The sequence below is a fragment of the Marmota marmota genome, unplaced genomic scaffold (genome assembly GCF_001458135.2).
Source record: "Marmota marmota marmota unplaced genomic scaffold, marMar, whole genome shotgun sequence".
NCBI classification, from domain to species: domain Eukaryota; kingdom Metazoa; phylum Chordata; class Mammalia; order Rodentia; family Sciuridae; genus Marmota; species Marmota marmota.
In genome coordinates this window covers 736,065-760,325 of record NW_025999880.1, presented here as the reverse complement: position 1 = coordinate 760,325, position 24,261 = coordinate 736,065, and the positions used below count along the sequence as shown (strand labels likewise).

The 24,261-nt window shown below is 45.3% G+C and overlaps 1 protein-coding gene across 6 annotated transcripts in view; it reads right to left on the bottom strand.

Annotated features, from left to right (window-relative positions):
* Positions 1–24,261, bottom strand: part of Hnf1b (HNF1 homeobox B) — a 51,578-nt gene that overhangs the window by 10,709 nt on the left and 16,608 nt on the right. For 3 of the 6 annotated variants that reach the window (XM_015495329.2, XM_015495331.2, XM_015495333.2), the window contains exons 5-7: positions 9,933–10,093; positions 4,763–4,898; positions 884–1,078 (exon numbers count right to left, since the gene is read on the bottom strand). In XM_015495329.2, coding sequence (XP_015350815.1) covers positions 884–1,078; positions 4,763–4,898; positions 9,933–10,093 — 492 coding nt within the window. The remainder of the gene's footprint in view (positions 1–883; positions 1,079–4,762; positions 4,899–9,932; positions 10,094–24,261) is intronic. The other 3 variants (XM_015495330.2, XM_015495332.2, XM_015495334.2) reach the window with 2 other exon arrangements.

The following is a 24,261-nucleotide window of genomic DNA, read 5'->3' as shown; positions in this document are numbered from 1 at the left end:
GCATACTATTCCCATTTTATCCAGGGAGAAACAGAATCGGCATAGGTAAGTAATCTGCCAGTTGCTGCACAGCTGTTAAGAGTCAGAGCCAGGATTCAAATCCAGGTCTGTCTGACTTAGGATGAGTCTACACTGGACACTTTCCTGGTATTTCTGAAGCAGGGACACCATCCATTCTTTCATGACTCCTCCCAAACTCAGAGTCCAGGAGCCATAGGCAGACCTGGCCAGAGGCCTGGAGGCCTGAAAGTCTGTCTTAGGATGCAAGACAGAGATAGGCAAACTTAGGGGAGGTATAGAAACTGGATGTGGGGTCTCCTCTGTGTGAAGGGTATAAACTCTGACACTCATTTGGGTTGGTGTGCAGGTAATAGTTTCCACCTATGTTTGTGTTTTTTTGATTAGAAATATCTAGGGCCTATAAATTGAGAGTGTAGGGACTCCAGAAGATTCTTTTATTTCAGAGAGACAAACAAGATACACATTATATGCTTCCTCGAATTATTTGGTAATGGCTGCTTGGAATCTTGGATTGAAGAGCCTAAGTTGAGCCTCCCTGGGAAAGTGTCACAGCTGATCAGTGGTACCTTTCCCACAGGTACTGGAATGAGAAATTGTGCTGTGTGTTCCACATCCCATCTCCAACTCCCCTTTACATGGAGGCCTAAGCTGTTCTTCACACACCTGCCCCTGGGAATCTTGTGGGTAGGTAAGAGGACTAAAAAAGGAAGAGCAAGACATGACAAAGAGTTGTGCTTGATAAATCATTTTGATTGATTATGGGTAAGGAAAAGTGACCAAGCCAATAACCTTCCAAGAAAGTCACCACCCAAAGAGGAAAGTGATCGGGGTGCCTCCTCCCCCATCACTCTTGTGTCCTTACTGTGTGAGTTCTGCAGCTGAGTCACAGCAGCCATAAAAGGTTGCTGGGCCATGTGGCTGCCGGGGCTCTGTTGCATGAGGGGCTGCTGGTGAGGGCTGTGCAGCTGCTGGGAGAACTGGACGGGCTGCAGGGCTGCCAGGCTGCTGGCCACACTGTTGATGACTGGGACGCTCTGTGCTTGGGAGGTGTTGAGGCCTGTGGGGGCAAGAGAGAAAGGTCAGAGATGGCTTCAGGGATGAGAAGAGGTGACCACATGACAACCATCATTGACAGAACTCCTGCTCAATGTATGCAGGATGAGCCTGTTAGGTAAGAGACTGCATGGGAGGCGACTTTGTAGACAAGGAAGCTGAGACTTGGAGAGATGATTTTCCTTGTTCAAATTCCACAGTGGGTTGTGGAATGAAGACATTCATGAAAACAATCTGACTGGAGCTGGAGAAACTCCCAAAATCCTGTGAAACTCCCCAACTCAGCTCCCTTGAGGTTACCAGAAACCCGGGAAAGCTGACTCTACTTGCCTGCTCCCACCCACGCTGGACTGTGAAAAAAATGCTTGTCTTGGTGCCCTTGGCAGAGTTATAGGTGTTCATTCTAGGTCATGGATTATCGCCCAGATTTGTCTTTCCAGTAGAGGGCAGTGGTGTGTAGGGACCCACATTTTGATTCAAAACAAAATAAAGGTCTGAAGACCCTATATAGCAGACTATGCAAAGACCCAGAGGGAAGTCAAGTGACAACTCTCTTGATTATAGCAGAGCCGGAGGAAAGCACTGGAACTCAGTGGGTCTATGAAATAAGTATATCATAACTGTCTGCACAGGGCTTGTGGTATCAAAAGTTCCAGGTTTGGGAAGGAGGAAGTAGTAAGTCAAAGGTCAGCCCTCACAGTGGCAGTGGATCTTGCCATCTTTCTGTTCTGGGGGTATGAGGGCCTCTGTGGCTTGGGATTGTATCTATATCCTGAGACCTCTTTTAGGACCTGGAGTAGGACTAGGTCCCCTGGTATGCACTCTGTAGCTTACTCCCTGGGCAGGACTCTGGGGAAGACACCTGACGCAGGGCTGGAGTGGGGACAAGAGAAGACACACAAACCTTTTTCTTGGATTAAAGTTCCTTTGTTCATGCTTTCATCGAAGTAAGGGGAAGAATGGGATTGAAGAAAGAAATCCAGAAACAAGATCTAGATTCAGGAAGGACACCTAGAGAGCCTTTCCTGAATCAGAGATGGTTTCATAAGTAGCCTTGTGGGAAGTCCTCCGTGGAGATAGCACAAAGTCCTCAACAATTGCTTACTCACAGAGCTTTAGCTGATATTGTTATCAGAAACCTAAAAGCTAAGACCCCTGAACAGAAAGGAAGGGGGAGTAATCTTCCTCTTGACTCTCCTGGGTGGAGGTGGGGGTAGGACCCTCTGATCATCATCAGAATAGCACCATCTCCAATTGACTGGGGAGGGGTCGGTTTCTCCCCAAGCCAGCCTATCACCTGAAACTCTGATATCTTTTTTCACTATGCCACCCCCTACTTGTGGTCTCAGTCTCCTAGGAAGCCCCACAGATTGGCTATTTTTCCAGGAGTCCATGGTCACTGCTCTTGTGGGAGGAAATCTCTGGCCAGAAAAAGCAAATTCATCTGTTTACTATGGTTGATATTTGAGGGCATAGTTCTAAAACTTTCCTGAGCTTCAGAGCCTTTTGGGGGCACTCTTTTAAGAAATATACCTTCCAGGAGTTGGAGAAGTAGGTCAATGGTACAGCACTTGCTTAGCATGTGTGAGGCGCCCCCCCCCCCGCCAGAACTGCAAAAGGAAAAAAAAAAACGGGGAAAAAAAAAGAAATATACATTCCTGAGCCCTGCCCAAGCTTAATGACTCAGAACCTTCAGAGGTGGGGCCTAGGAATCTTATTTTCCACAGAGTCTGCGATCCTGATGTGCCTTAGTTCCAGGATGGAGAGCCTCTGATGTCATTCTAGTTCCTGCAGTGTGACTCTTGATATTTTCATCCATTTTCTGGGCACAGATTCCTGCTTAAGCAGCTTCTGCTGGAAGCAGTCCAGTGGACGAATAGAGAATGAGGAGTTGGCATGGACAGATCCTGTATCCTGAGTCCTCTTATCCCCAGACACAGCCTCCATACGCAACAACATTTGAGTCTTGGCTCAATGAGAATTTCTGCAACTGGCTCTTCATCTGATACTCCTTGGGGTGGGACCATTGTGTCTCTGCAGAAGTCTGCAGCTGATCCTCGCCATTCTTCACACTGAGTGCCCCAAGTACACATGCACACCCACCCATCTAATGTACCTTCCAGTGCTGCCCACCTGCTATCAGAGGCCACTGTGGGAAGACAGAGAAGTATGGCAGAGGAGATTTAGAAGAACAAAATTGAAAAATATGCAATGGCTCTATAGAAAACTTTAGTTCAGATTGTACCCAAAATAATATATACAACTGTGTATGTCAGCCAAAGCCTGACATGGGAAGAAGGAAGGCAAGTGGAACACTGGTGTATTATTTTGGTTATAGAAGTATGGAAGTGCCTATCTTACCCATGGGTTTTTTTAGTTTAATCTTTTAGAGGGCAAGCAAGCTGGTTTCAGGTATCCTATCTCATTCTCAATCCAAACCCTGCTATTAGTTAGGTTATCATTGTCCACACACATACCAGAGGGTTTGTGAAAAGAGAGTAAATTTTAAATAATTTTTTAGTTTGCAAGTTTTCTAAAGGCTTCTCCATTCCCATTCTCCTTCTGCATAAATCAATGCAGAATGTGTTAATTTCCCAGCAGTCAAACTCAGTCAATAAATCTATGTGCCTCCAGTGGGCCCAGCCCTGTTCTGCCCTCAAATGACACGTAAGTCATTCCCTTAGGAAGTGATCCCAGTTCCGAGTGATCCTAAAATCTGAGAGCCAGTTTAGGGAGAGATGAGGGAAGGAAAGAAAAATTCAGGAAGCAAACAAAGAGGTGGTTCACACGGACAATAGACACAAGAATGGCCAAGAGGACACAGGGCAATACAGAGTGAAGTAAAAGATGACCAATGTGTCACCCTTAGATCTCTCCTGAGTCATCTCAGAATACTTCTGAGGGTCACCATGGTGGTTTTGAGAATCAGTGACTTGCCCTGAGTTGTCCCAGTGAGTCTACGAATACACAGAACACTTGTCAACATGAAAACTCTTCAGAGATATCCACAGCCACAGCCTGCTTCTGGCTTCCTATGGGCTGGAATGGCCGGTCTGTGATGGGAAGCAGCCTGTATTGGAACGGGAGCCTCCTGGTGCCGAAAGGAACTGGTACATTTCTCTGTCTTTAGGCATGTGCCTAAATTACCTATTTCTCCTTAAAGTTTCCAAAGCTCAGACACACTGTGACAGTGTCCCTCTGGATCCTCCCCATGTATTTTCACCTTTAGTTATAAAGAGGTCTTGGCTCCACATAAAATTTCCTATTCAGAAGGAAACCCAACATGTCTTGCTCCATCCTCACCAACACAAAGAACTGCCTGAAAAATATGCCACATACATAAGCTGTGACATTATACATATTCATGCTTTATAGATTTACAAGCATGTCTGCATTCACTGCCATTTGATGGCTTCAACAACTCACTTTATAGATGAGGAAATTGAACCTCATAAAGTGCAATGATTTGACCTGTGCCGTCCAGCTAGTGATCAGGATTCAAATCCATTCCAAAATTTTCCTCTCGCTTTGAACTAAACAATATGAATATTGTTAAGGAGAGAGAAAAGGAACTAAAGAAGTTAGATACAAAGCGGAGTGCCTATGGTCCTTTTTAAAAATCATGTTGATTTGCTTCCCATTTTTCTTCTCCCTGGCCCCAAGTGTTCTGACCAAGAAGAGAACTTACTTTGTGCAATGGCCATGACTCCGGACAGGGGGGTCATGATGAGGTTTTGAGATTGCTGGGGATTGTGGTGGGACAGGCTGTGGATGTTCGTCAAGGTACTGACGGGGGGCAAACCTCCTCCTGAGACTGCTATCTGCTGGAGAGGATAAACAAGAGTAACATGAGTGCAACTGGAAATACCGAGGGCAGTTTCCAGAATGACAGGACTTAGCAATTCCTTGGCACAGCTAACTCGCTAATTCATCCATTCACTCAATGAGTATGAAGCACCTACTGTGGGACAAATACTCTAGGGGCTGAGAATAGGGCAGCAAGTAAAACCGGCAAGGCTGCTGCCCTAGTGGGGCTTGCATTTGTTGATCGTCTTTGCACGTTACCTTTGCTTCAGAAATCCTGCTTATGTGTCCCCAGGTCATTTTGTATGCACCCTCTGTTCTGCCTTCTGCCTTCTACATTATGGGTGTAGAGACACAACTATGAAAAACATAGCTCAAGAAATGCCCTGGGGTTTCCTGGAGAGAGTATTTAGGAACCAGGCAGGAGCACAGGGAAACTGTCCCTGAGTCCTGCTCATGGGTTAACTCACAGACCCCACTACAATCCCAGGAGGATACTTCTGTCCTGCCCATTTCATGGATGAAAAATCGAGATTCAGAGTAGATATTTATTTTGCTTAAGATTCTCTAACTAGTAAACGTGCACCCCTTTTATTCAAGCCCAGGTCTGTCTGACCCTAAAGCCCAAGTTCTTATCTGTTATGTGGGGCACCCCTCCCCCTCCCCCCATAATTGTTACTAAGGATTGGGGGAGCTAAAACATTATTGGATAATTCTGGGTTTTTTTTCTCCTCCCAACTCTTCACTATACATTTTTTTCTTCCTTCCTTTCTTCCTTCCCTCCTGTCAAGTGGCTAATATTGTAATGACAAGCTACTAAGCAAGCTCCCCATTTTGTTTCTCCATTATATTCTGATGACAGATTAGTAAGGAAAATCTACTCTGATTCTTGGGTGTTTACTTTAATCTCAGCCACTTAATTGAATCCTTTTACTTGTTCCTACCAATATTTTTCCCTCATATATTTTTTTTCCAAGTGTATAATTGCATCACAAGCACAAAATGTTAACAGAGAGGGCTGGGGTTGTAGCTCTAGTGGTAGAGCATTTGCCTAGCATCTGTGAGGCACTGGGTTCAGTCCTCAGCACCATATAAAAATAAATAAATAAGTAAAGAAAGAAAGAAAGAAAGGCATTGTTTCATCTACAAGTAAAACAACAACAACAACAACAAAAAGAAAAAAGCAATAAAAAATGTTAACAGAGGCTCTTGCTTGCTAGAACAAACGCGTCTACATGTCTGTCGGTTAGAACTTCCTGAAAAGTATTAATCAAAAACAACTGTAATAGGTGTGCTTGTTTTGATCCTGATGTTATCAGATATGTTTTTAATGTTCCCATTAATTATAATTAGAATGGAGTTATCAGTTTAACACACACACTTTTTTCACGATAGTTTGCTATTTATAGTTTTAAAATAATTTCTAAATTTGTTATTAGGAAAGGACTGTTTCCCCTCATTCTGAACAAGCTCAGATGTTGTGAAGAGTATCAGGAACCCTGGGAGATGCTTTAGGGTTAGGATACATCATGTGTCTGAGCAATTTAGCTTCCCTTCTTCCTTCTTTTTCTACCCAGAGCTCTTCAGATTATGGGTCTCAAATCAGTGCTCGGGTAAGACGCTATCTCTGGCCCTGCCCTTCTGGTCAAATCCATAGTTTCCAAGGTTAATTTTAAAAAAGAATGAAAAAACCCAAACAGGTTTGTTTGTGTTTTTAAAATGAGCATCCAGAAATGAGTTAGAAGTCACATGACCAAGAAGGAATTCCAACCACATCAAACAGGAGAGAACCAGCCTGTTTGCTGGACTTGTTTTTCAAAATGTCAGAGTCATAAAAAAAAAAAAAAAATTGGTAACCTGCTCTTAGACTCAATCTCTTGGGTAATATAGTCCATTGGAGAAAGTCAATGAAGTGACAGTCATCTTACTGCCATTTCAACATTTGGTTTAGATGGTGCAACAGATGAGTGGATGCCAATGATTAAAAACAATTTAAATATGTATAGCTTTAGAGCTTGTTAATTGCTTTCACTTGTTGTTCTCAATAGATAGTGACCCAGGCATTATTATTATTATTGTTCCTGCCTTACAGATCAAGAAACAGATCCTCAGAAGAGTTGAGACTAATTCTATGTCACCTGATAAGTAAGAGAGGAAGCCAGAATTCAAACCTAGTTTTGCTGGAGTTTGAATCCTTTCCACTCACTATTGTTTGGGTAACCTTGGACAAGTTACTTCTTCTTACTCTAAAAGGTGACTACTACTTTTCATTTGCTCAAAGACTGAGAGAAGCCAGAGAACTGCCAAGGATATCATGGTGACCCTAACATGACAATTTGGAGAGCTGAGTTATATAATGCTGCCAATGACAGTCCTTTCCCTGAGCCAATTTCTTCACATGCCTACCACCTATGTGGGTGGTATTATTACCCCTATTTTGTAGACAAGGAATTGAGGTTTAGAGAAGTTAAGAAATGTGCCCAAGTGGGTAGAATGGGGTTGAAAGTAGATAATCTGCCTCTCGGGCCTGACCTTTTCAACCTTGGGCCATATTGCCTTGATACTGTGAAAGTATCCAGTGTATGCTTTTTTTTTTTTAAGTTCAACACACACAGATTTCAACCCTAAACCTGGCCAGCTTTTTGTCAGTGCATATCATTTTGGTAAGAAGGTGTGGGGGGCCAACAATGCAAAAGAAAGTCAAATAGATCACATTATTTCTAAAACCGATCCCTGGGGGCAGATTTGAAAGGCGTGTCCTATTGAAAGTTAGCACACAGAAACTGTCATTCCTAGAACAGAGCTGTAACCAATCTTTGCACCAACCCTATGACGTAGGCCCTTTTATCCCACATTTAACAGATGAAGAAACTGAGGTTAAGCACTTTTCCACCCTTCTGCTGGTACATGAGAGACAAGACTTGGACATGTGGGTCCCCTTACCTGTGTTCCTTTTAAACCATATTCTACTCTTGCTTTGGTGGGCCAAGATCTGTGATGGACTTGTTATATATTAACAGGGAACAGGCTCTTGATTTGGGGTGTCCAGTGATAGTGACATAGCATAAGAGCCAGAGTGCTGAAGACAGGGGAAAATCTGGTCCCTGCCAACAAGCTTCCAGATGTTTGCTAACAGTGTGGAGCGCTATCTTAGTCAATCATCAATCCAATAATACACTGCCCAGTGGGGCACCATGGAACAGAAAGGGAAGAAAAAGTGTCTGCAGGCTGCATTTGGAGCAGCCTGGACCTGGGCGAGGCAGCTGGACTCTTAGAAGGAAGAGTGGAGAGTGGGAGAGCTCCAAGGGAAACCCCAAGGACTTTTAAGCTGTAAGAGCCAAGACTTGTTTTTTTTTTTTTTTCTTTTGGTGGCGCTGGGGATTGATGGAGCCCCAGGCTTCTCACCACCAAGCAAGCGCTATACCCCAGAACTGCATCCCCAGCCTGGGCCTTGGAAGAGTTTATCCACTGAAAAGTGAAGACCTGTTGCTTAACTCTAGGGAAGCCTGGGTAATGCTTAACTCTAATTTGTTTGGGTCTTGACGTGACTCTTGAGAAATCATAAAGACTTTCCCGTGTCTCTCATGAGGTGGCCAACACGAATTGTTCTTCAGGAAGAAGGATCTTTCTTAAGGGATGGGGGAAGGGCAAGAGAGCTGCAAAATGCCTCCCACTTGGGTGTCCTTTCCTTTTTTGGTTTGCAAGGATCCCATCCCCTCCCCACTGCCCTTCACCAGGGAGACCAGCTCAGGTCCCTTGAAACTGGAGTTGGCTGGGCCAGCTCTCCCCCAGAAACTACACTTTGTTTTTCCTCCAGGGAGCTGGGACTTGGTCACCTGTGACTCACTATTCCTGTGTTGCCTACACAGCACCCACGTCAAGGTCTAAAATGGCATCTGCTCCCTGTTGCCCTCTCCCCATTCAGGCCCCCACTGGCCTCCAGGTCAGATGCCTTGCGGGAATGTGTGCAGCTCCACCTCCCCCGGGGAAGTCAGGAACCTGCAGCTCCTCCCTCCCCGAAACACAGAGCATGACCCAAAGAATAGAGTTTTCCACTTCCTACTCTCACTAGTGTCGAAATACCTCTGTTGTCTCACAAGTTGCTCTCCCCTGCCCTGTGTTGCCACAGGATTAGAACCTTGAAAAATTCAAATTATCCATTCCTTTATCAAGTAGGCTGGCTGAACTTACATCTGGGTGTGGGGCTCTGGGTCTAGTTATAGAAAATTTCATTTAATGAGAATAACATCAACCTTAACATAACAGAAACACTGCCACTTATTAAATCTAGACTGTGTTGAATGCTGTTGCTAAATATTGCACGTGTTGTTATGCTCCCCACAACAACCCTATTGCTATCGCCCCCATTTTATAGATGAGGAAAAGAGACTGAAGGTATAATTCAGTTAACCTGCCCAAGGCTACGCCACTATTAAGTGCTGGAACTAAATGCAGGTAATTGTAACTTCAAAGTCCGCCTTTCTTGCTCCAAGTGACCGCCCCACCCCACCTGCCATTTTGTGCTTCCATCTTCATGGACACGACATGCGTGTCCTTCAGAATCTCAGTTCCAGAAACTTCTTCCATCTCCTGCTATTCACTAAATCCTGATTTGCCAATGATTCTTCTCACCAGTACCAAGGAGGTTGGTAAAGAGAGGGCATGTTTCAAAGTGAGGTGCTTTCTGGGTTAAAAACACTGGCTTTGGAGGCCTTGGAGGGGAGGGATGAATGAACATTTTATCAACACAAATGTCATTGGCAGCCCCAAAACAAACAGCGTCCCACCCGGCTTGCTCCTTTATGAGGCATTCAATCAATAAAATGAGAGCAGAGCTCTGTCAGATTTATTGGCTAGGTTCAAACCGAACACCTCTTCTACCCGCCAAAGGCTAGGTCACCAGCTCTACCTTTCCGTTCCAGCTCTGGACAGCCCCCATTTTCCCCTGTGGGGTTACAATGGTTCATTGTTTGAGGCAGGCCTTGTGAGAAGTTGTGTTTGTTTTGCCTCTTATCTTATCAGCTCCAGAGCTACAATGGCCCAGGTGTACTCACCATTTTACCATCAGGTGAGAGGAGATTGTGGCCGGGGTCCAGGCTGGCTGGGGAGACTTGCTGTAAAACTGACTGGCTGGTCACCATGGCACTGTTGCCATGGTGACTGATTGTTGAAGAGGAAGTGACCTCATTGCTTCCCTGCTGGCTGTAGCGTACTCCTGCAAAACAACAACAGACCCAATAGGGAACATTAGTGTCACCAGGGGCCCCAGAATACTGACTCAGCTCCCCTTGTTTTCAGGGGTGGATGACAAGATGCCTTTTCCTCTCCTGTACACACACACACACACACACACACACACACACCTACCAGTTGTCTTTGGAACAAGAATAGCATGCCTCTACTTTAATTCTAGAATGTAAGCTCCATGAGAATAGGATGTATACCCAGAGTCTTGCTACTTGGTAGCCATCTGTAAACTTCTGCTGAATGAATCAAAGACTGAATGAATCCTGCTTGTTATTGCTTTAGCATAGTTTTTTGGTTTTTTTGTTTTGTTTGGATTTGGAGGCTGAGATCAGCCTTCTCATCCTGGCTGGAATATTTCTTCTATTCTTCAATATACCTTCTAGAAATGCTTTCCTGGTGTCTCTTGGCTATATGGAATTGCAAAGTAGACCATTTGGCAAAGAAGAGGCACTTGTCCAGTGACCTCTATAGGAGCCACAGCTCAGGCATTGGTCTCTGTCTACCACTTTTTGGCTGAGACCTAGAGACCAGGGGACACAGGAAGAGCAGGGAATGGATGGGGTTATAATTAGTCGTCTTTGGCCCTGGATCCCACATTCCTTTGATGGGTCCCCTTTGTCTGACTTCCAGGGCCCAGGGAAAGGTGTGTCTGCAGAGGTGAGGCAGGCAACACACATGGGCAGGAGGTGAACGCTTAGGAAACCACGGGAGAGTCAAGCGTATCTAACCCTCACTGCTCTGACCCTCCTTAGGAATCAAAAAGGAGGTCTGCTCGGGCAAGTGCTGGACAGAGACCAGGCAACTGAAGGAAGCTGAAGAACAAAGAACCCAGGGCCAGTTTGCAGAAGCAAGTCCTGCTTGAAGTCTCCATAAAATAGCCAAGGACAAGGTTGGGGGTCCTTGAGGGCATCTCTCTTCCAATGTCTCCCTCCTAGACAATGTACTTTGTATTTTGTTTTCGATTTGACGAAAAGGTTTGGGAGGGAGTGGGTCCTGTCTTGCAAGGGAGGGAGACCAAATGCTTTAGGCTTGGAATCATTTGAAGAAGCGGGCCGACTCTTAGGCCATCCTTTTCCTTGCCCAGTGTTCCAAGATGAACCATCCCTGTATACAAATTCTGTGGCTGTTGACCCTGCCCTGCCTCCTGCCCCAAGCAGAGTCCCACCTTCCAGGGGAGGCTACTGAGTCCCCTCTGGCAAACTGTCATAGCCAGTAGCCTTGATCTAAAACTTAAGAAGAGACTCAAGCCAGTTTTCCCTGGATCCTCCTAAGGATATGACCCAAGGCTATTTTGACCTAGAGTTTAAGAGGACTAGGGCAAAAAAACAAAAACAAATGCTAAAGCAGGTTCTAACCTTCTAGAGCAACTTGTTTGACTAGGAAGTGGCTTGATGCTTTGCTCTGCAGGCTTTTCCTATTGTTTTTTTCCCCCCTCATCCTTCAATTCAAAGGCTGCTATGGGGGTGAGTTTGGCACTGGAATGGCTTCTGGTCCAGGGCACTACACTTTTTTACCCCCCTAAGAACAGGAGCCCTGAAGTTAAAAGAGGAAAGACCTCTATCTCTCCACATCAACAGACCCTGCCCAGTCTTGTCTGTCTTCTTCTGTACCTGTCTGCAGTCCTCTAAGGACTCACCACCTTCGACTCCATCCCATTGGATTAAATTGGGTCCTTTTTCTCCACTTACACTGGCCACCCAGTTACCAGCAGGATTTGCCAACAGTTCAAAGAGTCATAGATAGAAAAAGAAAGAAATGTGAACCTCGTGAACACTGAAGATTTCCAATCCATAAAAAGACAGATTTTCTGGCAAGAAGGGTCAGTGGGAAGACTGTAGGTTCTGGAACTAGACCAACTCAGGTTCAAATCTTGCCTTCGCTCTTAATCACACATGTGTGTGATCATAGGAACATTGCTTTCCCTCTCCGTGTCTTAGCTTCCTTTCCTAAAATGAAGAGAATACTGCCTTAACAGAACTATTAAAATAAAATTTTTTAGATGTTGATGGACTTTTGTTTTCTTTCTTTATTTTACATGTGGTTCTGAGAATCGAACCCAGTGCCTTTCATAGGCTAGGCAAGTGCTCTACCACTGAGCCACAACACCCCCCACCCCTACGAACAGGGATATTTTGGGATTAGAGATAACATTTCTACAGCTCCTAGCTTAATCTCCAATTCATGGCAACTGGGGGTAGGGATGCTGGGGGGAGAGAATGGATAGACCTGACATTTGTCCTAAGAATCTAGAATTCTAGACAACATGGGGGCAGATTCTAAATAGTGAATGCAACTGTCTCCCCCAAGGATCGTGCTTAGGCAGAACCACTGATGTCCTGCCCTGGAAGCAACTTGGGAGGAGGCCTGGCCTCTGCCCTGTTGTCCTTTTCTCTCAGAGGAACTGGAATTCACTGTGTTTCTCTCCTGACTCCCTGACCAGCTATTTACCTCCCCAAGATGCTCTGCTTCCGAGAGAATGGTGATAACGCTGGGAGTCAGGTGTGTGTTCACCTCCCAGCCTGTCCCCGCCATCGATTTGGTCTCAAGTCAAACAGTCTCTGGATTTAGCCTATTTAATTTGGCTGAAGGAAAATGGTCAGTCCTCTCATGATCAAATATGGGTCAGAGTGAGGCTTCTCCCCTGCCACCATCTACACAATTATTTATTTAAAAATAATTAACCAAGGATATCTAGAGGAAACAAAAGCCTTCTTTAGAAGGGAGCATGGCAGGAGAGAGTCCAGAGCCATTTGTTAAGAGTCCAGGCAGCTCGGCCAAGGCTGCTTCAGTCTACATACTTTTTCTTCCCCAGTGGAATTTTGTTACACAAGCTACACAACCTGGGAGCGACTCTGGGAGACTGATGTGCCTCTGAACCTTCATTTGAAAATTTCTGGCTCAGGGATAGAGTCTTGGCTGGGAGTTAGGGGGATCCCTGTGTGGATCACAGCTTTGCCACTTGTTCTGTGGGTAAGCTCCAGCTTCCTCACCTACAAGCCAAGGGAATGCCCACTGCAGGGAGGGGGCCACTGTCACTGCAGTATGGTGGGAGATACGTGGTGGGGGCAGTAGAGGGGCTGCTCCTCAACTCCAGATCTACCTGCATCCTTTTCTACTGATGCTCCTCTTACAGGGATTTGGACCCTCACTGGACTCTGAAAGTGCTGCTGCACCCAGCCAGCCATCTTTTTCTTAGGGTGACGTAATAGAAATAGGTGCTCATTACAGGAAGGAGAAGCCAAGTAAAGTTTCACAAATTCAGAAGAACACTTGAAATGAGAATAAAAGTGGAGTGCACAGTGGAGCCAGGTGACCTGGGTTTAAATCCTGGCTCCATCATGTAATAGCTATGTGACCTTGGGAAGGTTATTTAGCCTTCCTGAGCTTCAGTTTCATTACTGTCAACAACATGCACCCATGAGATCAACTGGGAAGAAGACAGAATTAATGGATGTGAAAGCACCCAGGCCATACTTGGCATATAATTGTTGCTAAAAACACAACATATCCTCCTACTGTCAGATTGTCTTTAAGACACTTTTTGGAATGCTGGGATCACAAAAGCTTACTGAGTGCCTGTCATGCAGGCACGTTGCTAAGAAGGGGAATGCCTCTTCCCTTCACCACGGCAAGCTCTGAAATTGAAGATATGACAGGGCTCTGGACCAGCCTTGACTTGCCAAAAATGCCAGGTAATCAGCCACAGAGCACCCGAAGGAAAAATGACCATGCCAGAGGGTGGCCTACACCCTTCATTCCCTCACTCAAGCCTCTAATTGACCATGTCCCCAGTGAACCACAGCAAGTGTGTCCAGAATGAAAAGGCATCCTGGGTGGAGTAGAGAGACTTTCCTGAGGCACTGCTGAGGTCATCCACATTCCCCTATTCCTGAGCCTCAGCTCCATGGGGGTTGGGTGGTTGCTAAATTCCTAATAGCATAGGGGACAGACCCAGATTGTCCAGTTTCTATCCAATATGACTGATCAGAAGTGTCAAAAGCACAGACCAAGCCTGTGGTTCCAAAGAGCCAGCTTTCCCTGCATTGCCCTCCTGGGCCAGTACACATCTCTAGGATGTCCTTCACCCCACTATGGCCTGGGATTTCTTTCTAAAACAAAACCATACCAAGTCGCTGCTCTGCTTAGAAATCTAAAACGGGTGAAATCGGGACTTCACAACTTGTCTTATGTGCATCATCTCTTGCCACATCCCATACAGCCAAGAGAGATCACCGGCCCCGCTTCAAATAGCCCTGCCTGCCCTGCCTCTGTGCTTTGCTTACACTCTTTGCTCTGCCTGAAAAGCTCTTCCCTTCTCCACGTCTCATCCTAGAGAGGACTAACTGTCGGCTCTCTGGGAAGCCCTTCTTGATTGGTCCTGGTGATTGTCTGCTCCATCCTTTGTATTTACTTGTGCTGGTGATTCGTCCCCCAGGACTGTGTTATCCTGAACCCTGATGTGTTTATTCCCCTTTCCTTAAAGGAGGAGAATGGCTTTTACTCCTTGCCTCATCCTCAGCCTCACACAGCACCTGCACTGTGATTATCTACTGAATGAAGGAATGAGACCCCAGCTGCTTTGAGAACCCAGGTCCCAGAACAAGGGGCATCGCTTCTAGCAGGAGAAAATATGATCAGTTCTAATGTAGCAATTGTATTAAAAGTGTGAATCTGTTTCAATCCATTGTTGTTTTAGGGAATACTTTGAGAGTCACGTGAAATTCATTCGAAAAACACCAAGTAAATTCAGAAATTTGCATCCAGATGAATGGGGCCGTGCAGGACTAAACCAAATCCACCTTTGTGTGCATGCGTGTGCAAACACACACACGCACACATACATCCTGAACATCTGCGAGCCATCTCAGTCACTCTGAGATGAATGTTGCCACAAGCTACATTCATGACCATCAAGAGTAACAACATGGGGCTAGGGATATAGCTCAGTTGGTAGAGTGCTTGCCTTACATGCACAAGGCCCTGGGTTCAATCCCTAGCACCCCCTCTCCCCCCAAAAAGAGTAACAGTGTTCTTCTGATTTCAGACATCCCTCTGTCTCTGACACCCATTTCCTTAAGCAAACATCAGGAGTTTTTCAAGCTCAAGTACATATTTATGGCTGCATAGCATTTACGTACTTCTTAACTATCAGGTGTAAAACTCTGCTAAAGTTTTTATTGGATTCTTATCTTTTTAAAATGTGTCACTGATAAAGTTTTCAAAAATTGTGCCTTTAAACTTTATTTTTCCAACAGTGCTGTGGTTTTCCTTAGCAAAGCATGGTGATTTTTAGGTTATATAGAACCTACTGTGCACATGTATTCAAAGACAGACACAACTGTCTTACAGGAGGACCCCAGGGAGCAGATGCTCAGGTGTCATTAACCATAGAAACCTGTACTTCAGGGTTTATAACTGTAGCTCATAGAGCCCTAGATATATGATTCTCTAAGATCTTGGAAAAATGGTTGCAATCCCTATTCCACAATTCCAGAGATCAACAAGACACCTCTTGACACTTTAAATCAGTTCTCTCTCTCTCAAAGATGTGATGATTCTGGGTCAGCCAATCTGTAAAATGGGCCTACAGATTTCCTCTCCTCAGATGCTAGAATGATGAATAATATCAAAGAAGCTCTGGATTCTGCTGAGAGACAAAATGTTAGGCTAATCAAAGAGCAACATCAGCCAGGATCTCACATCCAGAATTGTTCTTTTATAAGAAGAGAGGAGGAAGTACGGACTCTCCTGCAATATGGGGGCTCAGATTGTCCTCAAGTGGTCCTTGGCACTGAAGCCTGGGGGTTCCCTTCACTGAAGTCTGCCAGCTGCACCCAGAACCTGGTGGGATGCCTTTCCCCCTTGACATTTCAAGCCAACCTCCCATCCCTGATAATGCAGGAATGTTCCTCTGGCTGGTGGACCTCTGCCAACAAGTGAGCGTCCCCGCCACCAACAGAGTAAACATTACTCAACTGGCCAGGGCTCTATCACACACATTCTTCCCCTGTGTTCCTAACCTCATGCAGAGTGTGGCCCAGCCCCATTGGGTCTGGAAACTGGGAATTTAAACTCAGGCAGGAGAGAGCATGTGAAGGAGAAACTCTCCCAAAAGGAAATGTCCATGTCCATAAATTATGTGCAGACAGCTGTCTTTCCCACGAAACCACAAATTTGTGTAGGGGAGAGAAGGGGGGGCAGGGGTTAGGCTAGTCTTGATGGCCTTTTACTGTGTGCTGATAACTCTAACCTCCCCCTACTCCAAGCACGAGTTGCTTCTCTTGAGGGCAGAGGCAGCGAGACAAATGATCCAGTCTGGTGAACTTGTGAGACACTCATCTGAGGTTAGAAGAATGTGAACAAATTCCCTGGCTTGAAACCCAGGAACCCTAGAAATGAAAGCTTTCAAATGAATTCGCATTGCTGCCTCGGTTTCCTCCTTTGTAACAGCACTTTTTGCCAATTCTTAATAATATTTCCTTCTAAGGAAAAAGATTAATGTTTGCAAAGAGTTTAGGAGATTAAAAATCTGAGAGCCTAGGAGGAAAAAAAGCTGGTGCGAGATGAAAGCAATTTAAACACTGGGCTAGTTTCCATTCCAGATCCTAAGGTGGCTTAGGTAGGAGCCCAATTCATAAGAGAAGAAACACAGACAGACCCGTGGGGACGGTAAACATTCTTGACTCAAGGAGTAAAAAGTTGAGTGACACTTCAGGGAAGCCCACAAACTGGTTTTCTTATAAAAAAATCAAAGCAAATGTAACCAAGAAAAAAAAAATCTTCCACTAAAAACATCTTGGCTGAGATCAGGAGCTAGAAGTGCCCCGTGCACCTGAAAACATCACACAGGGAGGAGGCAGAAGAACAACAGAAACCTCGAGTGTCTTCCCACTGGGTCTACCTGAGGTGCCCCGCCTCGTCCTTGCAGCATTTGGCAGGCAAACATCAGGCAGCTTGCAATGATCACTTCAGCCTGGAGATGGCTGCTCCAGGCCCTTGAGAATTTGAGCAGTCTTCATCCTTGTGAGTATTTCCCACTGTCTGCTTCTCAATGTGTCACAGATGCCCACTTGGCAGAGTGAATAGCTGAGGCTCAGAGAGGACAAGGTCATTTCCACTGCCTTTTCTCAGGGGACATTCAGCAAGTCTGTTATTTTGAACTTGACACTTTCCCCCCTTCCCCATAAGCCCCACATCAGTTTTAGATAAGTGGAGCCACCCATCATGACCCACTAATAGTTTGAACTGATTTTATAGATTTGTTCCTTGGCTGCACCCTTCAGGGGAATGTAGGCCCCATGAGGGCAGGACCTTGTCTGTTTTCTCCTTAGCACCTTGGCCAGCCTGTGCCAGGCACTCAAATATGTGTTGAATGAACAAATTAGGAATGAATGACCTATGCTTCAAATCTGATGGAGGGCTCCCACCTCCCTCAACTTGGCTTGGAGGAGTTGAGTGGTGGAGAAGCTACAGTGGTATACATCTGTCCTCTCAAACTCCTGGTTTTTCTGTGGTTAGGAGAGGCAAATATTTTTTTGAGGAGGAAGAATGGGAGAAAGAAAGGAGAGATTAAAATACAATCAAAATTGGAGAAATAGTACTGTCAGTTTTGAGTGATTTCATGTCTGAAGGCACCAGAGAGGTCCATCAAGGGTGAGTGTGATGTGTTGTGTTAGAACCCATTTTGGGGGTCCATTAGGTTGATTTCAGAAGTAAGGAGTCAAGTCATCTAATGGGGATTTATTATGGCAACCTGAGTAACTTAAATGCCTTTTTCTGCAAAAAACAAAACAAAACAAACAAACAAACAAAAAAAACAAACCTGGGGCAAAATTAAGAAGGCTTAACCATGGGTGTTGTTAGGTGTAAAGACTGTGGGGACAGACAGTGACCTGCTGCAGTCTGGCTCCTGGGGTCTGGTCTTTTCTGAGGCTGCCTTTGCAGGCAGGGATAATATGGCTGCAACAAAGGCTCCTAGGCTTGGCTGTTGAGGAGAATGGTGATGCTCCTAGTGGGAGTGGGCAATGGGAGAAAGGCTATAAAGCTATCAGCAGACTGAGCCACTGGGTGTCCATACAAAGTAAGGTCCTATAAACAGACATCTGTATTGTGACTGAAGGGCTAATAAAATTGCCTTAGAAAAGAGAGATTTTCCACTGCAACCCATTCAGAAGCAATATCCTACTGGGAGGTGATACCCAGAGAGAAGGTCCTTTGAGGCCTGGCAAGTGTCAGAGCTGCCTCATTATGTGGGTTTGCCTGGCCAGACCCCAGCCTCTTCATCACCATCACCATCAGCAGCATCATCAGCATCATCATCATGACAGATAGCCACTGATCACCCAGCAGGCTTGTGGATGCTGGCCCCAAGGAGTACCAGGTGTTGGGTACAAAGACCTTGGAAGGTGGATAATGACTAGTTTCCCTTCAGCTGGGAGAACAGAAACACCAGTCAAGTGCTCAGGGAGCACCCTCAGAGAACTGATGTCTGCCCAGAGCCAGGCACTTTGGCTTCTGTCTCTCCAGATGGTTTCCACTCAGTGGAAACTCAGAAAGAGTAGTTCTCAGTCTCTTCTTGCCCTGGGGCTACTGGTAACAGATTATAAAAGGAACTTAACTGGGAGAACATTAAACTAACTAGTAGAATGAAACTAAATGGATTGACTAAACTAGCAAACTAGACTAGAGGAAATTAAGCTTCTGGAACATTAGGGAGAAAGTCATATTATATTCTTTGAAAACTTCCTGGTAGCATTAATGGTGATATTATTTTGTGAACTGTATACTTTAGGTAAACAGTGTTAATAGGGGTGAAGCTGGTTGACACTGTCTTTTGAAAAGGGAAGAGATTAAACTTGCAAAATAGAGCATTTATGCATCATGCTTTGGGACAGAAAGCTCTCTGACAGATATCTTCATTCCACAAATATGTGGAGCATCTGCTATGTGCCAGGCCTGGCTGAAGAAATCCAGCTTTGGCTTTGATGTCAGTATAACCCACAATTCTCCCACCCAGAAAGCACACAGTGAGGTAGGTGTTTACAAACTCCAGGGGCCTTCTTCATGGTAAGAATAAGGCTTATTTGTTTTTGGTTTTCTTTGGCAGGTAGGGATGCAAACCCTATAATTCACCTGGCAGTAGGATTCTAGACAGCAAAGAGGATGGGCTGTTCATTTCTATTTCCATCTATAAAACACCTAGAGATAAATGAAGCACTAACTTGGTGTCCAGTGTGTAAACTGATGTCACATAAAAAGGAGATGTTGTTTAGAGGGCTTCCACCCTTGCTGAACAAGGACTTGCTTGGATTTCACTATCAACCCAGTTCAGCAGATGTTGACCTTGTGGTAGACAGGGCCAAAAAGCATGGGCATGCAGGCTGCCACTCAGGGGCCTTGAAAGTGTTAACCTCCAGCAGTTATAGATGTCTCATTTATACCCAGTATAAATCTGTTTATTGTGACTGGCCCCACCCGATATGCTGGTGCTTGTAAAGCTCTAATGATCCCTAATAAAGGTGGAAGGCTTCTAACAGCACACAGTTCCTGAACTGGGGACAGAATGAGAGAGTGAGGGAGAGAAGGAGGAGGGAGGCAGATGATGAGCTCAATTCTAAAGTACCACAATGGCAAACCTCCCTCTGCACTTCATGCATCAGAGCTGTGGGCCCCAAGTCTAGAAGCTACACACAATCTCCAAAATAACCCATCAGAGAAGAAAGGTCCTCATGCAACACCTTCATTTGCCAGAATCCTCAAGAAGTCATAGGATTTGCCCAAGGTCACCCCTGCTCATTAGTGGCTCTGGTCTCCTGAATCCTCATTCAGGGCTTTTGATTCCAGCTGCCTCTCCTCTCCCACTTGAGCAAGGCACTATGAGGGTTATTGTCAACTCCTTCCAGAACTTTCCTGCTCTCTCTAGACTAGTAATCCTGGCTGTGCATCCAACTCTCAAGACATTTGTTGCAACTTCCTATGCTGAAACAACCAATTCTGATCCTAAAGTAGGTGGGTGGAACTTTTAAGAGTTCCCTGGATGACCTTTATGTGGTCTGGGAGAGACTTGAGAATCACAGATCTTGACAATACTTGGTTTTCATGGTTTCTGATATCTCAAATGACAAAGTACATGGGAAGGAAAATCCTTCCAGAGTGAAACTGCAAAACCACATTCTTGCCAAGAACCCAGTGCTATCCACAGCCCCTCCCTGCTCTCAACACCCCAAAGGTTCCTGAGTCAGCCTTACTGCTCACCAAGGGCATCCAACCTTCCTTGTCAGGCACTGTGCTTGGCTCTAGGTGTGTTTTATCATATTTAAGCCTTACAACAGCCCTTAGAAGATAGGTGTCATGATTCCTATTTCCTAGACAAAGAAACTGAGGCTCAAAAATGCTAAAGAACTTGTTCAAGATGACACTGTCAGATAACGACAGAAGCACAATTCAAGCCAAGTCTATTTTGAATGCTACTCCTGGCTTCCTGGATGCACATGCTCAGTCTGATCTTGAAAGAGGCAACCTGTGAGCAGCTCATCCCAGGTCATACAGACATCCCAGGTCACTAAATGCTAAAGACCATGTCCATTGTGTTCCCCCAACATGCAGAGTATGACTCCTGAGAGGACTCAGCTCTTGATCTCCCAAAAGTGTTAGAAAGGTGGCGGCCTCCCTTGCTGATTGACTGCTTGGTGGCTGAAGTCACACAAGTGTGCTATTGCTGAGGCTGCTGAGTCAGTGCAGAGGGTAAGGCAAAGCATGCTACAGGGTGAAGCAAGTGGCTTCCAGAACATGAGCCCTCAGGAGCTTCTGAGGTTTCCTGGGCTCATTGCAGGTCTATATTCACCTCCTCTTCTTACAGCTCCTTTGCCTGAAGTTTGAGGGAACTTCCCTTCTAAGAACAAAGAGCACTAAGCTCTTCAGAGGTGGCCTCCACCAGGAAAGAACCACACCCCCTCTAATTGGCAGGTTCCCAGGGCTAATTACTAACAAGCAATACACATAAGTGGGGTACTCACACCTCCATCCATTCACAGAGGAAAATTCCCTATTAGGTATAGGAAATTCATGGTCATCTTATGAACCTGACCTCCTGCTCCATGTTTGTGAGCCCTCACCCCCAATGCCAATTCATGACCCTTTCCAACTTCCTTTTACTCTGTCTTGTATTTGCACTAAAGGCCTCATGACCCTGGATATGCCTTATGGTATCACAGAGCAGTTCTCTCAGGAGGAGTGGGAAATTGCCAAGGTGCTACAAGAAGCTAGGCACAGTCTGTTGCAAACACCAAGATGAGTATCTAGTTGGAAATACTCAAGTTCCATAAAAATCCAGATTGAAAACTAGGGATGCAGCTCTGTGTGAGGTGCTAGCCTGCCATGTTCAAGGCTGTGGCTTCAATCTTCAGCATCATCAAAAAAAAAAAAAAAAAAAAAAAAAAAAAACCAACAAAAAACAAAACAACAAAAACAACAAAAACCAGGATTGAATGAAATCTTGAAGAGAGATGGGGAAAGGGAAAAACCCCAAATAACAAAACAAAACATGAGCCTCAGCAAGAAATGATAATAGCTATCATCTATGATGGTCTGCTATGTCTGGGGTACTTTACATATACATATACACATGCTTCATCCTATTAATCCTTTCAGCATGTGCCCAGGTAGGTATTCCCACTTTATACATCAATAAACTGAGTCACAGAGATTTTGGAGACTTGTCCAGGGTCACCCAGAAGTAGCCAAAGTAAGGTTGGATTTCAGGTCTGCCTCCATAGCTCACGAATTTGCCATGCCTACTGTATTTTTTAAGAGTCTTTCCCCAGAGTATCTTCAGTGCATATTAAATGTCAGAGTTGGTGATCATTTGGCAATGGTAGGCTGGGAGACAAAGGGAGCTTAGTTGTTAATTGCGTACCTCCAAGATACTCACTACTAAAAGTGTGGACCCTGGAACACCCTCTTCAACAGCACCAAGATGCAGAAACTCAGACCTCACCCAATACCTACAGAATCAAAATCTGCATTTGAACACATGCCCATTTGATAAGCAATGCATTGTAACACTGTGGGTTAAACTTGACTGCACACTGGGCTCACCTGGAAAATTTCAACAACTACTGATGCCTAGTCCTACTCCCCAGAGACTGTGATTTCACAGGGCTGGGTTGCAACCTGGGTACTGGGACTTTTAGAAGCTCCCCAAGTGGTTCTAAAGATTGTCAAAGTGTATGAACCATTGTCCCAGAGTGGGCATGTGTTGGGGGGGCGGGGAGGGTGTCAGCAAACTGATAGTCTGCTGGTCAAAGCAGCCTGTTTTTATATGATGCATAAGCTAAGAATGGTTTTTCCATTTTTAAATGGATGAAAAAAAATCAAAAGAAGAATGTATCATGACAGATGAAAACTACATGCAATTCAAATTTCAGCTCCACAAAGTTGTACTAGAAGACAGCCACACTCATTTTTTTACATACAGTCTGTGGCTGCTTTTGTGCCACAAAGTCAGCTGAGTGGCTGTGACAGAGATAGCATGGCTTGAAAAGTCTAAAATATTTACTTTATGGCTCTTTCCAAAGAAGTTTGCTGATCCCTATTCTAGAGTACTTGTGAACAGCCAGGATAATTACCAGGATTGAGAGCTTCACTGGACTTTATTTTATTTGGGGGATATGTTTTATATGTAACTATATATTTACACACACACATGCATGTGTGTACATTATGTACACATTTATATACATATATGTACACACACATATTCCCTCTCCTTCCTCATTTGTGTTTTTACTTCCCTTTGAAAAGTGAGTGGAGGCAAAAGGCCAGATCTTGTGCCTTCCCATTAAGCAGGTGGCTTCAAAGGCTTGCACAGATCTCTGCCTCTCTCTGCACCTCTAGTGCTTAATTCTCTCTAAGTTCCTGTCACTTCCCATCACACCTTTTACAAACAGGTCCTAAGAGCACTTCTGCCATAAGCTGCAGGCTGGAGCTCTGTGCTTGCAGGAAGTTTCCTTCCTCCTCAGAGCAGACTGGGGTTGGTAAGAAGTCCTTGAATCCTCTAAGGATCCTTCAGGGGGATTAGACATGGCCAGTGGGGTTGCCTTCAGTGATAGGAATCCAGTATCTGCCGGCTTCTGTACAGAGGTCAGAGCTCCACCAGCCCGGCAGCCTGGCTTCTTTGTATGCAGACCAGGGATAGTCCCCTATCAGGGGAGGCTGACAGCAGAATACATTGAAGGCTGGGCCTCTTAATCTCATTAATATCCCGATTGTCTTCTCCAATCTAGTGGGAGCCAATGGGGTGGCACCCGCAAGATAAAATGACCTTGGAATTCAAGAGATAAAATGGCAATCAGATAAAGTCCCTTAGCCGGAAAACACTGAAGCCATGTCCACCATGGAACCCCAAGTCAATATGAAAGTGTCTCCTACAGCAGCATGACCCACGACAGGATGTGTCCCTCTTCCAAACTAAAATAATCTGCAATTTAGGGACAATGGGTCTCATTTACTCTGAGAACCTTTGCTGCTGAATGAATATTTTTACAACTACCCTCATAAACTCCCTCCCCTTGTCTGCTGTCCAGGGAGGAGGCGGAGCTCCCAGAGGTGAGCTGGAGTGCCTGCACTGTCTCAGAGGCCCCATTAAGTTGTTAAGACATTTAGTGCCCCAGACAGGCCCGAATGCAAGGGCAGTTCAAATCTCCACACATGTGGGGATGAGCTGTGGAAGAGGGGGCTTCAATTTCTTCTCACAGAATCCCCCAGGGGCAACAGTTGGGGAGGAAATAGTAAACTAGCCAGGCTGGGGATCCCTACCATCTCTTTGGCCATATTCTCCCACAGCCCCTGTCATTCAAAGCAAAGAAAGATGGCTGGTGTATAACAGCTCAACACCTGCCTCCACCACTTACTAACTCTCTGAACTTGGGGAATTACACCCTAATCATCTTACTTCCCTTGAGTGCGAAATAGGGATACCAGTGCAGATAGTCTCTGCCCTTCAAGGCTGTGTGAAGCTTAAATAAGATGATGCATGTAGGTGCTCAGCCAGGGCCTGGTACCCAGGAAGCACTCAATCAACACTAGCTGATGGAATTCTTTACCATCTTGCCACTGGGTGCTTTTGAGGTTTCCCTG